The sequence below is a fragment of the Martes martes genome (genome assembly GCF_963455335.1).
Source record: "Martes martes genome assembly, chromosome: 7".
NCBI lineage: Eukaryota > Metazoa > Chordata > Mammalia > Carnivora > Mustelidae > Martes > Martes martes.
In genome coordinates this window covers 69,285,013-69,303,866 of record NC_137894.1, presented here as the reverse complement: position 1 = coordinate 69,303,866, position 18,854 = coordinate 69,285,013, and the positions used below count along the sequence as shown (strand labels likewise).

The 18,854-nt window shown below is 37.7% G+C and overlaps 1 protein-coding gene across 8 annotated transcripts in view; it reads left to right on the top strand.

Annotated features, from left to right (window-relative positions):
- The window catches only part of DMXL2 (Dmx like 2), a gene marked incomplete at both ends in the record, with an annotated part of 156,026 nt that overhangs the window by 122,512 nt on the left and 14,660 nt on the right, over nucleotides 1–18,854 (top strand). For 5 of the 8 annotated variants that reach the window (XM_080809428.1, XM_080809427.1, XM_080809424.1 and 2 more), the window contains 6 exons: nucleotides 5,961–7,039; nucleotides 7,432–7,623; nucleotides 9,145–9,221; nucleotides 11,540–11,667; nucleotides 13,391–13,639; nucleotides 16,943–17,121. In XM_080809428.1, coding sequence (XP_080665554.1) covers nucleotides 5,961–7,039; nucleotides 7,432–7,623; nucleotides 9,145–9,221; nucleotides 11,540–11,667; nucleotides 13,391–13,639; nucleotides 16,943–17,121 — 1,904 coding nt within the window. Of the gene's footprint in view, nucleotides 1–5,960; nucleotides 7,040–7,431; nucleotides 7,624–9,144; nucleotides 9,222–11,536; nucleotides 11,668–13,390; nucleotides 13,640–16,942; nucleotides 17,122–18,854 lie in introns of all 8 variants that reach the window. The other 3 variants (XM_080809425.1, XM_080809423.1, XM_080809421.1) reach the window with 1 other exon arrangement.

Sequence of the window (18,854 nt, the reverse complement as noted above, 5' to 3'; positions counted from 1 at the left end):
GCTGCATGTTTTTCTCGTTTAGTACTCTGAATATATCATGCCAGTTCTTTCTGGCCTGCCAGGTCTCTGTGGATAAGTCTGCTGCCAATCTAATATTTTTACCATTGTATGTTACAGACTTCTTGTCCCAGGCTGCTTTCAGGATTTTCTCTTTGCCACTAAGACTTGTAAATTTTACTATTAGGTGACGGGGTGTGGACCTATTCTTGTTGATTTTGAGGGGGGTTCTCTGCACCTCCTGGATTTTGATGCTTGTTCCCTTTGCCATATTAGGGAAATTCTCTACAATAATTCTCTCCAATATACCTTCTGCTCCCCTCTCTCTTTCTTCTTCTTCTGGAATCCCAATTATTCTAATGTTGTTTCGTCTTATGGTGTCACTTATCTCTCGAATTCTCCCCTGATGGTCCAGTAGCTGTTTGTCCCTCTTTTGCTCAGCTTCTTTATTCTCTGTCATTTGGTCTTCTATGTCACTAATTCTTTCTTCTGCCTCATTTATCCTAGCAGTAAGAGCCTCCATTTTTGATTGCACCTCATTAGTAGCTTTTTAAATTTCAACTTGGTTAGATTTTAGTTCTTTTATTTCTCCAGAAAGGGCTTTTATATCTCCAGAGAGGTTTCTCTAATATCTTCCATGCCTTTTTCGAGCCCGGCTAGAACCTTGAGAATCATCATTCTGAACTCTAGATCTGACATATTACCAATGTCCGTATTGATTAGGTCCCTAGCCTTTGGTACTACCTCTTGTTCTTTTTTTTGTGGTGAGTTTTTCTGCCTTGTCATTTTGTCCAGATAAGAGTATATGAAGGAGCAAATAAAATACTAAAGGGGTGGCAAAGACCCCAGGAAAATGCGCTTTAACCAAATCAGAAGAGACCCCAAATCGTGGGGGGCGGAGGGAGAAAGGGGATAAACAGAAGTTCAGAAAAAAGAAAAAAAAATAAAGAAAAAATATAAAAAAGAAAAAAAAATATATATATATTAGACTGGTGACTAGAACAGGGTCACCCACTTAATTTGGGGAGTATTTTGGTCTCTTAGAAGAAACTACCTCCCAAAATTTCAAAGAATGAAAAACGTATATAAGGGTAAACACAATGAAGGGATGGAATATTCCTATAAAGATGAAAAAAATATATTTATTATTTTAATTTCTAAAAAAGGAGTTGATAAAGTAAGTTGGTTGGGAGAATAAAGAAAAAGAAAGTTGAGAGAATTTGCTCAGGCTGGATACTAGAACAAGCCCGCAGCTAGATTTAGGGTATATTTTGATCTATTAGAAGATGTTGTACCCCAAATTTTTTAGAAGAAAAAACCCTATGTGTATACAAAAAATAAAAAATACAATGAAGGATAAAATATGACTATAATAATGAAGGTTCAAAAAGATTATTTTTTTATGAAAGGTATTGTTAAGATAAACTAGTTAAAAAACATTAAAAAAGAAAAAGGTAAAAGTTAAAAAAAATTGAGCTGAAGAAAAAAAGAAAATTAAAAAGAAAATTAAATTAACTACAAGACTAAAGAATCATGGGGAGAAAGCCTTGAGTTCCGTGCTTTGCTTTCTCCTCCTCTGGAATTCCGCTGCTCTCCTTGGTAAGCAAACTTGGTCTTGGCTGGATTTCTTGTTGATCTTCTGGGGGAGGGGCCTGTTGTAGTGATTCTGAAGTGTCTTTGCCGCAGGCAGAATTGCACCGCCCTTACCAGGAGCCAGGCTAAGTAATCTGCTCGGGTTCGCTTTAGGGAGCTTTTGTTCCCTGAGCGCTCTCCGTAGAGTTCGGGAGGACGGGAATGAAGATGGCGGCCTCCCAATCTCTGGTCCGGAGGAGCCGAGAGCTCGGGCCCCACTCCTCAGTGCACCCTCAGAGAAAAGCGCCCAATCACTCCCATCTCCCTGGCCTCTGGCTGCACTCTGAGCTCACCCAGCCTGTGACCGGCTCAAGGTAACCCCGAGTTGTGAGCTCACTCCTCGACTCTGTCTCTGTAGCCGGCTTCCCCGCTCTAATACCTGTGAGCTCTGCGGGACTCAGACACCCCCAATCCTTCTGTGACCCTGTGGGACCTGGGGCCACGCTGACCCCGCATAGGCTTCACCCCGGTTTAGCCTCTGGAGTGACGTCCCTCAGTGGAGCAGACTTTTAAAAGTCCCGATTTTGTGCTCCGTTGCTCCGCCACTTGCCAGAAGCCGGCCCCTCCCCCGTGGTCTACCTTCTTGTTGCTTTGGATTCACTTCTCCACTGGTCCTACCTTTCAGAAAGTGGTCGATTTTCTGTTTCTAGAATTGCTGTTCTTCTTCTCTTTGATCTCTTGTTGGATTTGAAGTTGTTTGCAGTGGTTTGATAAGCTATCTAGCTGATCTCCTGCTACCTGATGTAGTCTCAGGCTGCTACTTCTCCGCCATCTTGACTCCTCCCCTGTTTTGTTTCTTAAGTAGAAATTTTGCATGCACTCGTTTAGTGCATAGACCTTTATTCTTGTGTGATAAGCTTTCTTTACTTCTAGTTATCCCAAATAATTTAGATTTTTTTGAAGCATCTGGAGGGCATTTATTAGCACTCCTTGCAATAATTTTTTAAAAATGGAATATTCTAAGTGTTTGTCAATAGAATAGTCAAATGAATTATAGTATACCCATACTACAGAAATAACATGCCATTAGAAATGAGGCAGATTGATGTGTTAATATGTGCTGTAGTATTTAGTGAAACAAGTGAGATGCAGAGTGGCGTAATTCTTGTTGCATTTTATTTACATATGCATGTCGCAATCGTGTGTGTGTTTACCTACCGGGTCTACTCTCTTTCTTCCTCTCCCTTTGTTGTTTTCTGGAATAAATCAAAAGAAACTGCATACAGGGGTGCCTGGGTGGCTCAGTCAGTTAAGTGCTCAGATGATGACCTCAGGGTTATGGGATCCAACCCCGTGCTGGGCTCAGTGCTGCTTAAGAACCTGCTTAAGATTCTCTGTCTCTCCCCCACCCCCCTCCTGACTCATGCTCATTCTAGTTCTCTCTTGAAAAAAAATAAAAATAAAAATAAAAAAGGAACTGAATACTGGTTACTGGTTACCGTTGGAGAATAGGTGTGGGGAGATTCAAGCTTTTACTTTGCATTTTCCTTGCATACAAGCAAAATGCATACAAGCATTTTCCTTGCTGAGTTATAATTGGATGATGAGTATTAGTACTTGGAGGGCACTTGTGATAAGCACTGGGTGTTACATATAAGTGATGAATCACTGAATTCTACTCCTGAAACCAGTATTACCCTATATGTTAACTAGAATATAAATAAAAACTTGAAAAAAAATTTTTGTTATGTATTATTTTTAAATGCAAAAAACCCCTACATGGATAAAGAGATTAGGGACCCATTTTTACTTTCTTCTTTATAAAGAAGAAATATTTTAATAAATAGTATTAAAATTTTAGAGGAAAGGATATTAAACCTTTAGAAGAAAAATAAGTATCTGAGTTTCCCAGGTAATTTTAATAAAATGTGCATATTTTTATAGAAGGAAGGTTCTTTTTATTTCTGTTTTCTAGGTTAATTTTTAAAAACTAGTTATTGTGGAAACTGCAAATATATGTAAAAGAGTGAATAATATATACTGAAAGTCTGTGAATCCATCACCCAACTTCAGTAGCTATCAACTTAGACCGACTTTGTGTCATATATACACCATCCTTTTTACCTCCTCCCATTCTCAACATAGATTTATTTTGAAGCAAATTTCAGCATATCATTTCTTTTATAAATATTTCAAATGAATCTCTAAAATGTAAGGAGGACTCTTAGAACAACACATGTCACTGTAACAAAATTTGATTAGTAATCATGAAATGGGCAGTGTTCAGATTTTCCTGGTTGTCTCATAAAATCTTATACAATTAATTTGTTTGAATCAAGATTCAGATGAGGCATATATTCTACAATGGATTGAGGTGCCTCTTTTATCTATTTTGTTTTATTTTCTTTTAAAATTGTATTGATATTATTTGAGTGAGAGCCCAAGCGGGAGGGGGTGTGGTAGAGGGAGAAACAGACTCCCCGCTGAACAGGGAGCCCCGCACGGGACTCAATACCAGGATTATGACCTGAGCTGAAAGTAGATGCTTAACTGATGGAGCCACCCAGGTGCCCTCTTTTGTCTACTTTAATGTACAGTTTTCCCTTCTTCCTTTTTCTTGTTCCTTGTAATACATTTGTTAAAGAATGTTTACTTTATGGTTTCTCACTTTTTAGAATTTGTTGGTTTTGTCCCTTTTGTGGCACTTCATGTGTCTCCTCCCCCATGTTCTCTATATGTCCTACAAATTGGTAGTTAAGATTCTAGATGCTTTTATTAGATTTTTGGCAGAAATATTTTATGGTGGTGTGGAGTACTTCTGTCAGGGAACACATATTGTTTGCTTGTTTTGCTTTTTGTTGCATTAACAGCCATCAGTTATCACTGCATAGATCCTTTATTTCATTAATGTTTATAAAATGATGATATTCTAATTGTGTCATTTTATTCTTTCTTTATGAGTTGGAATACTTCTCTAGAAGTACAGTCTCCCTTAGCTCTTTGATTACTCTAAAATCCAGTAGTATACGTCGTGAAGGAAACATCAGTGTTTGATTCTTTTACTTTATCAGTTTTCAAAATAATAATTTGGTTCACTAACATACTACAAAGGCAGCTAATTAGCCTTTATATTTATTTGAGTTATTTGAACTCACAGATTTAGATAGACTTGTGTTTGAATCCATTGTGGTTTATTATTGTGGATGCTCAGATTATCTCTCTTTTAACCAGTGGGAGCCTCTACAAGTTCTTGAATCCTTTTGATGTTATTCCTTGATAGTTTCTTTGCTTTCTGTTAGGGCATGCTGTTTTAGGCTCCTCTTGTACATCTCATGCCCCAGGACTGGAAATGGCCATTCTCTCTAAGAATCCTTGTTCCTTTGAATGGGGAATAACAGAGACTTCATCCTGGGCATACAGATCCTCATTTGCTGTCGGTTTGGTCATTGTGTCTAGGCTGTTTTCATGAATGGAGCCAGGATTTTTTTTTTTTAACCAGAGAATTCGTGAGTTCACATTGAAATTTTTATTTCAGCATTGATTACAGATTTCTTTTTGAATTTCATATTTGTGTCTTAAAATGAAAAACTTGAATTCTCACAGCCTTAACATATTTGTTATATGTATATGATAGGTTAAGAATAATGATGCAAAAATTTTTCATAGCAACATGATTACTGAGGACAGTTTAAGCTGTGATTTTTGTTTTTATGGTATATCCCAGTAAGGATGTGCAGCCAGATTACTTATTCTAAAGTCACATTATAGTACCTCTTTGTGTGGTTGTGCAACCAGCTTGACATACAGAATCACTTATTTAATTTTGCTGATGCTTTTTTGTGATTTTTTCAAATTTAATTTTTCTGTTAAAATTATATAAAATGTTGGGGCACCTGGGTGGCTCAGTGGGTTAAAGCCTCTGCCTTCGGCTCAGGTCATGATCCCAGGCTCCTGAGATCGAGCTCTTCATCAGGCTCTCTGCTCAGCCTGCTTCCTCCTCTCTCTCTGCCTGCCTCTCTGCCTACTTGTGATCTCTGCCTATCAAATAAATAAATAAAATCTTTAAAAAGAAAATTATATAAAGTATTGACATGGCTTTGAAATAAAATATATAAAACCATGGTATTTTCAGAGGGATCTAGCTTCTTTCCATTCCTACTGGAATCTGATCTCTCCATTCCTATTCTTCCCTCCCTTTTTAGGGAACAAGCTAAACATTTTTTGGGAGGGGTGTTTTCTTTCCATTTAAAAAATAGAAGCAATATTAAAAATAAACATATAAATAATATTTAAGTATCCTTTATTTTGAGGAAATGCTGACATATTTATTCTTTAATAATTTAAGTACAAATTAACATAATACCTTGTGATTGTATGTTTTACTTCTGTAGTTATCATCAAATCTTGTAACCCAGTGGTGTTTAGTTTCTACAACTACCTTCGAACGCATCCTTTGCTTATTCGAAGAAACCTTGCCTCCCCTGAAGGAACTTTGGCAACCTTAGGTCTCAAAACTGAAAAAAACTTCGTTGATAAAATTAACCTTATAGAAAGGAAATTATTCTTTACCACCGCCAATGCTCATTTTAAAGTTGGATGCCCTGTTCTAGCCTTGGAGGTACTTTCCAAAATTCCAAAAGTTACCAAAATATCTGCCTTACCTTCGAAAAAAGGTCAGCCTGACTTGTTTCCTAAAAAGACAGATGGTGAACCTTCAGAATCAAAGACTATGAGTGATGACAGTGGACGTTCTGGCATTGACTGGTCTGGTGTAACTTCTTCACAGTTTGACTGGAGCCAGCCAATACTAAAAGTGGATGAGGAGCCTCTTAATCTTGATTGGGGTGAAGAGCATGACAGTGCCTTAGAAGAAGAGGAAGAAGATGCTGCTGGTTTAATAATGAAAAGTGCAGGTGCCAGGGAGACAGACAGACAAGATCAGAAAGCCTCAGACCCTAATGTATTACTGACTCCTCAGGAAGAGGACTGTCTGGAAGGTGATACTGAAGTCGACGTGATTGCTGAGCAATTAAAATTCAGAGCTTGTTTAAAGATCCTTATGACTGAGCTAAGAACACTGGCTACAGGTTATGAAGTAGATGGTGGAAAACTCAGATTTCAGCTCTATAACTGGCTTGAAAAGGAAATCGCTGCCTTGCATGAGATATGTAACCATGAATCAGTTATTAAAGAATATGCCAGGAAAACACATCCCAAGGTAGAGAGCGATCTTCTGGACCAGGAAGAGATGATGGAAAAACCAGATATAGGTTCCTATGAGCGCCACCAAATAGAAAGACGGAGATTGCAGGCAAAACGGGAACATGCAGAAAGACGGAAGTTGTGGTTACAGAAAAACCAAGATCTCCTGAGAGTGTTTCTTAGTTACTGTAGCCTTCACGGGGCCCAGGGTGGTGGTCTGGCCTCGGTAAGGATGGAACTCAAATTTTTGCTACAAGAATCACAACAGGTATGAACTTCACGTTTGTTTTCAATCTTGGTTATTTTAATGATTTTAATGGCTCTTTATACCAGTTAGCCTAAATATGTCTAGCCCCTTGGTTCGTAGGAGGAGGATGTTTATGCTCTGTATGGGTCTGTGGAGATCAGAGCTTTGGTGATTATGAGTAGGTTTAACAGTTGAGAGCACAGCTGTATCCTACTCATCTTTCTATCTTCTGCATCTCGCAGAGCAACTGGTACAGGTTGGGTGCTCAATAAATTTTTGTAGAATGAGTGAATAAATACATACAGCTTTTATTCAGTTGTTCATCACCAATATTTTTATCATGTAACTACTAACTGATTTTTTTTTCTCCATTTTAACTGCACTGAAAAAAAATAACCCACTGTAACCCACAGGAGACCACAGTGAAGCAACTCCAGTCTCCACTTCCGTTGCCCACCACCCTACCTCTGCTTTCAGCAAGTATTGCTTCAACAAAAACAGTCATAGCTAACCCTGTATTATACCTAAATAATCACATCCACGATATACTTTACACTATTGTTCAGATGAAAACACCACCTCATCCCAGTGTTGGAGATGTAAAGGTAATGTAAAGTTTATGATCGGTTGATACTGTATGCACTGAGAAGGTAAATATGTTAAACTCGTCTTCTGGTTTGAACTTGGAGGAAGTTTCTTAAAGTGCTCCTCATCTTCTACTTCCCCAATCCTGGGCAGTGGAAGACTTTATGGAAAAGTAATTTGAGACAGGCAAATACTTTTTGATTAAAAGGTTTTCTAGACCATATTCTTGCCTCTTAATATTCCTTTAAATCTTCCATTTCTCTTAAATGAACCATTAATATAGAAATATTAATGACTGTATGCCAGGATATTATGAGAATATAAGCTCGGGGAGTATCTTTGGCAGAACCATGACTGATCAGAAATATCCCAGAGAAAGTATCCTCACTACTATTTGCCTGACAATTATGTGTGTTGGAGGCTCTGCTGTTATTGGGGCAAACGGGTTTGACAGACTTACTACCCCCAAATGAAACCCCATACCCTATGCTGAAAACTCAAGAACAGGTAGATTCGAAGAAAACGCTAGGAAGCTTGGGAGGATTTGGAACTGATCAGACTACCTCTGTGCTACCCTGTGTGTATTGGTGCTACGCTTTTCCAGTTCCAGTGGCTGATGTCATTTCCAGTCCCCAACATTTTTGGTATTTACTTCTCTTGTTTAAAAGGCATGTTTGACCTCTGGTAGTGCATTCTTCTGAAGGACCCCCAATTTTTTTGTTACATCAGCCTATTAGAGACTTCTAATCCATAGCGTGAATTATTCTGTATTAGTGTTTTAGCAGAGATTACTTAAATTATTTGTTAGGTGAATATGGACACATGGAAAAGGCATTAAATACATATAAATTCTAAGTAAACATTTCCATCTCCTAGAAATTTGGATAAGGCTTTCAAAGAGGATGAAACTATTTCTCAGGTCCCATAAAATTTAAGACTTTATGAGTCTGAAAATGTTGATTCAGTATGTTTATTTTTTAGGATGTAGTTTTTATACTGATGATTTTTAAACTTTCTAAATTTAAAATTCTAAGAGTATGCACTAGTCATAAGTACTGAGTAAGCTACTTACTCTCTGAAAAATCAGCCATTTCACACAGTGATTGATATATCTAAACATTTAATTCAATCTTATTGATAAGATCAAGTATTTATTTTCATCAAGGGCAATTTTATAAGGCAGTTTAAGTAAAAGCTCAGAAAATTGTGTAGTATTTTGGTTCTGCTTTTTTGGAATATTAATCTTTAAGCTAACCATTACCAGGTAGAGCAGTCCCAGTAATAGATGAATATTGGCACTTTGCTCAGGCTCACAGTGAGTAAATATTTGATAAAGATGTGTCTGAATCAGTTAGCTTTGTTGTGGGCATGCATATTTAGTTGGGTGAGTGTTATTTTAGAAGGTTTAAAGTAGAGTTAATAGTCTAGGATCTAGTCTTATTTATAATATTGCTAGTTTGCTGGGTATTTTCTAATAGGTAAGATATTACTGTTATATAGAAATGTCTGTATGAAACGTAATTGTGGCTGTTTGGTTTCAGGTGCACACACTTCATTCACTAGCAGCATCACTTTCTGCATCAATTTACCAGGCATTATGTGACAGTCATAGCTACAGGTAAAAAAAAAAAATCATGCTAAGTTATTAATACAGCAAAAGCATTCAACTGTGCTAGAGTTATATCAAAGTTCTATTTCCTAGGGATGGAAAAATCCTCAAATATGACTGCCATGGGGATGCCTGGGTGGCTCAGTCAGTTGAGTGTCTGCCTTGGGCTCGGGTCATGATCTCAGGGTCCTGGGATTGAGTCCCACGTCGGGCTCCCTGCTCAGTGAAGAGCCTCCTTCTCCCTCTGCCTGCTGCTCCCCTTGCTTGTGCTCTCTCTCTGACAAATAAATAGGTAGTTAAAAAAACAAAATATGACTGCCATGTATACTCTAATAGGTGAGAGAGAATGAGAAATAAAATAACTTTGTTTAATTTAGCTGTCACCTGGGCACCTGGGTGGCTCAGTGGGTTAAGCCTCTGCCCTCAGCTCAGGTCATGATCTCAGGGTCCTGGGATCGAGCCCCACATCGGGCTCTCTGCTCAGCAGGGAGCCTGCTTCCCCCACCACCCGCCCCCTGCCTGCCTCTCTGCCTGCTTGTGATCTCTGTCTGTCAAATGAATAAAATCTTAAGAAAAAAATTTAGCTGTCACCTAGTAACAACAGAGGCATATAAAAAATTACAAATAGTAAACGGCAATTATCATCATCACTGTCTTTTTTGATTTTAAAGGAATTTTTTCTCTTCAAAATAATTTATAATATGAAGTTTTCTAATATTTTTCCTTTTTTCTTCAAAATAATTTATAATATGAAGTTTTCTAATTTTTTTCCTTAAGAACCATTTCTTTTAGAATTGGATTAGCTCCTATTTGTTTAATTGGTTTTCAGTCTAAAGAGGAAACACTTTAAAAAAAACTCAAAAGTACATTTCTTACATAGAATTATTAAAATCAGTTTCACTTACCCACTTGCATATAATATAAAAGTCTTTGGAATTGATATTAATGAGAGGTAATGGTTAAAATTTTCCTAAAGGTCATATTACCTTTATCAGTATATACTGTGCGTTTTAATGATGAGGGCAATGTAAGTAGTAAGAGATTGAATGACTTGGAAGGATAACCTTGCTTTAAATGAATTATATTAAATGAAAAGTTTGTAATGTAAATAGAATCACATTAAATTTATATTAAACAAAAGTCTCTATTTTTTCTTGTAAATTTAGCAGCTTTTTGTGAGAAGACTTGGTATTGCAAAAGGTATTACTCCCTTAAAATGGCCTGTACTCAGCTTTTAGTCTAATGAGGACCCCTCTAAATAACTACAAAGACTTGGGCATGTAAATAAGGAAAAAAGAGTTTATTTAATTGACTATGATCATCTCAGTGATCAAAAACAACTTGTTTGATATCAGTCACTGGTTAAAATGGCACCAAATGAGAATTCAAATAAATATTTTTAAAATGTGTATTTTCTCATCCTTAGGCTATGATTGACTCTTAAAGGAGTTAGCTTTACTTTTTGCTTTTATATTTTCCCCAGCTCCACAAAGATGAGGGAAATAAATATTGAGGCACATTTGGCTTTAGGACTAGATACTTCTGAGGTATGATGTCTCCAGATTTTAGTTCATATTTTAATTCAAGGTTAAGCTCGCACAACTTTGCTGAGCTAAGAAATGCAAGAAAGTAGTACCCTGAAACTTCCTAATGGAGTCTAGTACCAACTGTAGTCTTCTTACTCTCAGATTCCTTCTTTGTTTAAAAAAAATGGGTGAATTTAGAAAAGATTTTCAATTATTAAGTGACATCTAAAAAAAGATTTTTAAAAGACTGAAGGTCATATTCCTCAAACCAATATCACAATGTGTGTTAACTGTTTAGAATTTTTTCTTTTCTCCTTCTTCTTCTTTTTTTACCTCTTAAAGTAACCTCTATGCCCAACCATCTGGGTCTTGAACTCATGACACTGAGATCAAGAATCGATGTTCGGGGCGCCTGGGTGGCTCAGTGGGTTAAAGCCTCTGCCCTCGGCTCAGGTCATGATCCCAGGGTCCTGGGATCGAGCCCCACGTCAGGCTCTCTGCTCAGCGTGGAGCCTGCTTCCCTTCCTCTCTCTCTGCCTGCCTCTCTGTCTACTTGTGATCTCTGTCGGTCAAATAAATAAATAAAATCTTTAAAATAAAAAAGTAAAGGAAAGAATCGATGTTCTATCAACTGAGCCAGCCAGGTGCCCCTCAACTAACTAGAATTTAAATAAAAACTTAAAACATGAAAAAAAATGACTAAATGTCATTATAATCATTTAAGAGAAATATATATAAAGTGCAGTTGCTTTTTTACCTTCGGTAGAATGCTAAATTACTGAACCTTATTTGTATCAGCAGTCAAACAGAAGGAAACCAGTTTACAGGAATGGCTTATCAGGGCCTTCTTTTAAGTGATCGCCGAAGGCTGAGGACAGAAAGTATTGAAGAGCACGCAACACCAAATTCTTCTCCTGCTCAATGGCCTGGTGAGAGTTTAAGTGTTCTTGTTTGTTTGTTTTTGTTTTTTAAATCTACTATTTGGTAATTCCATTTTTAAAAGTTATTAACTGGTTTCCTGATTGTTGTTCTTTGTGGATTTGGTGAATGGTTTTTTATTTGTTTTTGATGATGTTTTCTGCCATGGATTAGGAATTCTTAAGTACTGTAATGTTGTCTGAAGACTCAGAAAGTTAAGGCTTCAAAACCCAGCTGTGTTGACCAGCATAAAAAAGCAAGGTTTAACATCTTTCCTAAGGGTGAGCACATCCTCTTCCTTATCCGTAGAAATCCTAAATTAGGGAGCAGTGTCACAGAGATATTTTCACAGATGTACCAGAAGGACTACAGTTATTCTGGAGTATAAATTTTTATGTGGGGATAAGAATGACCATTCCGTGGCACTTCTGTCATGCTGTCTGTCAATCCTTCTCTTCTCTGGTTAGCTCTCCTTCTCATTCTCCACATCAGTTAATTCACACCTTCTCTCCACTTCTTCAAACCTTTTCCTGGTCTGCTCTGTCATTTAGTTTTTACTCTCCTTGCTTTATAACTGATTGTTGTGAAGAGTGGCAGTAGAAATAAGTGACAAAGTGTGTATTTAATATCCACTTATGCATAAGTTTCTGCAAACATTGTCTTCATTTTAATTTTTGTATAGCTTTCACCCAGATTCTCCAATGTTAGTATTTTGCTGTACCTTGTTTACCATTCATCCCTCTCTCTCACTGTGTGTACATATGTATTTTTTCTGAAGTATTTGAGAGTAAGTTGCAGACATGATACCCTTTTACATCTCAATATATCAATGTATCTTTCCTAAAAACAGACATTCTCTTGCATAACCATAGCACAGTTTTTAAATTCAGCATCTTCACATTGATACAGTATTGTCCTTCTAAACCATAGATCTTTCAGAAATTTTCCCAGTTGTCCCACTCATGTCTTCCCTATAACATTTATTTGTAATGTCTCATGAGTCTCCTCTGATATCAACTAGTTCTTCATTCTTTTTTTTTTTTTTTGTCTTTCATGACTGACAATTTTGAAGAGTACTAGCCAGTTATGTTTTAGAATGTCCCTCAATTTGGGTTTTCCTGGCCTTTTATTAATATTAGACTCAGGTTATGTATTTTTAGCAAGGATAGCACAAAAGAGATTATGTGCCCTTAGTGCAGAAGAGCAAGAGGCACGTGATGTCAATTGGTTCCATTACTGGCGCTGTTAACTTTGACCACTTGTTAAGGTAGTTTTTGCCAGATTTCTCACTTGTTAAGCTACTCCTTTTTCATTGCAATTAATAAGTTTCTTTTGAAGAGATAGTTTTAGACTGTGTAAAATATTATACTTTTACCACTAATTTTAGCATCCAGTGATGATTCTTGCCTGAATCAGGTATTACTGTGGGGATAACTGGATGGTGATTTTTTCTGATTTTATATCATTCCTTCCACTTTTAGTTGAAATTGTACTATAAGGAAGAGCTTTTCTTTCTCTCCTTTTTATTTATTCACTCATTTATTAGTATAAACTTAATGGGTCTTATCTCATTCCATAGGCTATAATCCATTTCTGTCATTTATTTTGTTGCTCAGTTTATGGATATGATAAATATTATGTAATATAGATACATAATTTTGGTTAAGTTACGAATTTGGATTTTTTTCTTCTGGAGCTTTCTGCTGATATACTTCTTATTATATACCCTAACAGGTGTGAGCTCACTCATTAATCTCTTGAGTTCAGCTCAAGATGAAGATCAGCCAAAATTGAACATTTTGTTGTGTGAAGCTGTTGTTGCTGTTTACTTAAGTTTATTGATACATGCTCTAGCTACAAATTCTTCCAATGAACTGTTTCGACTTGCAGCCCACCCATTAAATAATCGAATGTGGGCTGCTGTTTTTGGAGGGGGTGTGAAACTTGTTGTGAAACCTCAAAGGCAATCAGAAAATATTTCAGGTAAGATAAATTTGACACAAACAATGTATATAAATGTAAATAATTTCCAGTGTTAAAGTAAATTATTTTTTAATGTTTTAAGAATTTTTATTTTGAAAATCAGTAATGTTTAATTCCCCCCCCCCAGAATTTTTTTTTTTTTTTAGTGATGTTTAAATTATAATCACTCTGGTTAGAATAGTAAATAACTAAACTCAATATTTGAATAAAAAATACAGTTTCAGTTTAACATTTTTTGATAAACCAGGACACATTTGAGGTAGATAAGAAAGAAATAGAGGACAAGTAAGGGTAAGTGAGGAGACTGTTAAGGAATAGAAAGGGAAAGGATAGTTTTTAGAGAAGGAAGATTTAAATAAATCCTCATAATTTTTATGGACTATACCAGCAGTTGCTGCAGGTTAGGTTCACGGTCATGCGTAAGATAGCCTTTCCATAGCCTTTCCAGTCATGCATATGGTTTTTGAAGTTCCATTTTCTGTCTTTTTTTTCTTCTCTCATGTACTAGAATGTATTTTTCATTCCCCTTTTTAAGATGGTAGAATATGGTGAGGTATAGACCGATGCCATGGGAAAGGTTTCCGTCTTGGTGCTGAAACATCTCAATTTATCCTTTGAAATTGTCCTGTTACAGATGAGGAATCAGTGACACAGAGTTTAAAGGGCACGGTTCTAATCTGTGTCCTTACTGCCCAAGGTTGAATATTATTTAAAAATTTATTTATTTATTTATTTATTTATTTATTTATTTATTCTTTTGTTTGAGAGAATGTGTGTGCCGAAGCAAGGGGGAGGTGTGGGGACAGGGGAAGGGGGGGGGGGACAGAGAATCTTGAGCAGACCCCATGCTGAGCATGGAGCCTGATGCAGGGCTCGATTTCACGAACCTTGAGATCATGACCTGAGCCAAAATCAAAAGTCAGATGCTTAACCAGCTGAGCCACCCAGGTGCCCCTGCCCAATGTTGAATTAAATGTAAGTCTGTAAGTCAAAGTATGGAAGATCTTACCCACTTTCATTGCTTTCACTCCCACTATTTTTATGAGGGTGACTCTTCATCTTTATCTAGTTTTCCTACCTTGTTATAGTCTACCTTGGATTTGAAAGTTTTCCCCTTAAATCACTTCTTTCTCTTCCTGAATTTTCTATTATTTTTTCATGGTAATTCATTCATCGAATGAATTAATACTTAAAACCTCTGAGTGCACATTATGTGCATTCACTTAAAACCTACTGCATACCAAGCAGTGTTCTAGGCTTTGGGGTGAATAACACAGACAAATCCCTTACCTTCTTGGAGCTTACATCTAGTGGAAGGAAATTCACAGTAAGAAAATTAACAAATAAATAATATTTCAGTTATGATAAGAACTTTGATAAAAATACAGCAGAGTAGGTGGCAAGTGATGAAGTAAAGCACGTAAGAACAGCCTGGAGTGGTCATAAAACACGTTTCTGATGACTGAGCAGAGTTCTGGGGAAGTCAGGGATCATGCCAGACAGGTATCAGGGGCCAGAGCCTTTCAGGCAGATGGTTAAGGGAGGAATGAATGAGTTTGGCCTTTTCCAGGAACTACAGAGGAGGCCAGAGTGGCTGTCTTGAGCTGGGGGAATTTGGACAGAGATAGGGTAACACAACAAGCTGGAGGCAAGGTCATTTAGGATTTCGTGGATGATGGTAAAGACTTCAGTTGTTGTTTTAAAGAAAGATAGGAAATTACTGGCAGGAGTGACCTAATCTGATTTAAATTTTCACTGGGCCTACTCTGGTTGCTGTATAGAGAACAGACTATACAACAAGAATAAAAGAGGGGGGCTATTGAAGTAGTCCACTTGAAAGATAGTTGTGGGTTACCATCAGAATGAGTGGATACACCAGGTGTGGTATATACAGAAATGGAGTGTTACTCAGCCATTAAAAAGGAGCAAAGCACTCATATATGCTACAACCAGCAGGAAGCTCAAAAATACGCTAAGTGAAAGAAGCCAGACACCCTACTCATCAAGGAGGACTCTGATTCTCCCTCTGCCCCTCCCCACTACTTGTGTGTTCTCTCTCTCTCTCAAATAAATAAAATATTTTAGAATTATGATTTCCTGTAATGAGTTTTAAGAGAGGAGTGGGTTGACTTCTACTTTCTGGCCTTCCCCTGTACAATTAGGTGTTTGCTTTATGTGTTCCTTTTATCTAACGCTTCTCAGTCTTGACCGCCCACCGTACTAGTTCGCCCTCCTGAGGTGATCATCCTCCATCTTCTCTCTGGTTGACGGAGCAAACCGTGCCTCACCCTCTGACTAGCTCAGGAAGTGTTAGTGAGGATCGCCCATAGAATAAGCTCCCAGCTTCACATCCGCAGCCCTGGTCTGTCCTGACTCTGACTGTTCTTGTTATTCCCCTCCCCACTGCCTGTTGGGCAAAAGTAGTTTACTTCTTGTCAACTAGGTAAAAAAGAAAGACAGAATTGCAAGCTGCAAAATAAAATGTGTGCGTTTATTTCTGTTCTTTGGAATTGTAGTCTGGGAGACACAGAGTTGACCGAAATTGAAAACATGCTCTGGAGGACAAGGGGGCTACAGTTTTTAAGGAGGAAAGAGGGAATGTACATAAGTTGTTTTGAAGGAGATGTGATTGGTGCTGGTAAAGCTACGTTACCCTAATATGTAGGTGATTAGTTGCTAGGACTAATGCTACGTGAAAAGTCCATTTATGTCCATTCTAAATGCAGCAGATGCCTTGACTTTTAGTGGAGTTCACTGGCAGTTATGAGAACTGGGGGCAGGACATGCATAAACCCCACTTCCTCAGTGTCCTCCTGGCTCCATTTTAAATAACTTTCTTTATAGTGCTTACTCTAGTTTATTCTCTGTTATCCTCATTCATCCAAACCTTTAGTCACTGGTTTCTGTTGTTCCTTCTTTTCACATTGAGCTTCTGCCTTCTTTTTTAAAGGCGTGCTTTACACCCTACATCTTCAGTGAATCTTTCTTGAACAGCATGGCCAGAAATAATCTCTCCAGCATTAATGAATATGCCATTTATTTGATGCATTGTACATACAAATACTTTAATCCCTATTTTGTGCAGCGCACAGGCTGCTTCATGGCAAGATATCCTTTGATGCTCTGCCTTCCTCTGCATCTCTGCCATGATGGCTGGAAAATAGAAAGTTCAGAAGCACAGATAGAAGTCATTTAGTCTAAATTAAAACATCGCAAGAGTAGGCTGAAAAGTGGACATTAACTCTTTGAATTAATAATGGGAAAATAAATGCTGGGTTTTTTTCCTCTTCTGTCTTTATTCAGCACCTCCTGTTCCTTCTGAAGACATAGATAAACACCGTAGGAGATTTAACATGCGAATGCTTGTCCCTGGAAGACCTGTAAAAGATGCTACCCCACCACCAGTGCCTGCAGAGAGACCATCTTACAAAGAAAAATTTATTCCTCCTGAACTTAGTATGTGGGATTATTTTGTTGCAAAGGTAAGGGGTGTGAGGAGCACAAGCTTTGTATGTGTTTATTATATTAATTCTTATGTAAGCACCACATAGGAATGACGAGGCAGCTTGTGGTTTGAATACTGCTTTTTATTTCTGTTTTTTCAAAGATTTTTTTTATTTGAGAGAGAGCAGCCAGCAAGAGAGCATGAGTGGGAGGAGAGGGGCAGAGAGAGAGGGAGTAGCAGACTTGCCACTGAGTGCAGAGCCTGATGCAGGACTCAATCACAGGACCCGAGGATCATGACCTGCACCAAAGGCAGATGCTTAACCGACTGAGCCAGCCAGGCGCCCTGAACAACTATAATTGGGATATTTAATTTCTCAAGTCCAGAAACTGAATAGTCATTCAGAGATGATCAGATACTTGATGATGATCAAATACTTGATATGGATGAAACAAATGAAAATTATATGGGATTTAGGTCTAAAACAGAAGTCAGATTTATTGGGAACCTGGGTGGCTCAGTGGGTTAAAGCTTCTGCTTTTGGCTCAGGTCATGATCCCAGGGTCCTGGGATCGAGTCCCGCATTGGGCTCTCTGCTCAACAGGGAGCCTGCTTCCTCCTCTCTCTCTGCCTGCCTCTCTGCCTACTTGTGATCTCTGTCTGTCAAATAAATAAATAAAATCTTAAAAAAAAATAAAAAGAAGTCAGATTTATTAACATGTAATCAGCGTCATGGTTTTCTAGTGACTGGAGTACTTGTATCTGCCATCTAGGTTCCTTTCATGTCATTATCAGTAGTTCTTTTAGTCACCATGAAATTAGAGCAAGAGGAGGTGGGTGGATTTTTTTAAATTTTTTTATTTTTTAAAGATTTTTTTCATCAGACAGAACAAGCACAAGTGTGGGGAGGGGGCAGAGGAAGAAGCAATCTTCCCACTGAGCAAGGAGCCCCATCCGGGACTCGATCCCAGGACCCTGGGATCATGACCTGAGCCAAAGGCAGATGCTTAACCAACTGAGCCACCCAGGTGCCCCCCCCCCCAGGGAGATTTTTATTACAATTAACTTAAAACCTATAAATTGCTTTGTAAAGAATTATAGTTTTTTTTTATGAATTATAGTTTTACATGTCTCAGTGTCCATATATAGCTTTTAGAATTTAGAATTAGATTTCCTTCACTATAGCTCTCTGACAGTTTTCATAAAGTTTCTCCTTTGGTATTTATGTTTCTTTAGACTTTTCTAACTAGTTATGTTGATACTTAAGAAAAACACTTGATTTTTAATATTTCTGTGACATGCGTCTTATTTTTTATTGAAGTGTAGTTGACATAGGATGTTATACTAGTTTCAGGTGTGCAACACAGTGATTCCGCAGTTGTACACACTGTGTTGTGCTCACCGCAGTAAGTATAGTCATCAGCTGTCACCATACACATTTTTACAGTATTTTGACTATATTCCCTTATGGTGCACTTTTCATCCCTGTGTATTATTTATTTTATAACTGGAAGTTTGTACCTCTTTACCCCTCACCTATGTTGCCCATCTCCCACCCCTCTGGCAACCACCAGTTTTTTTCTCTGTATGATTCTGTTTCTGTTCTTCATTTGTTTTTTATTTTTATTTATTTTTTTAAAAAGATTTTATTTATTTTAGAGAGAGAATGAAAGTGCACATGAGCAGAGGGAGGGGCAGAGGGAGAAGCAGACTCCCTGCTGAGTGGGGCTCAAGCGGAGGACCCTGAGATCATGACCTGAGCCCAAGTCA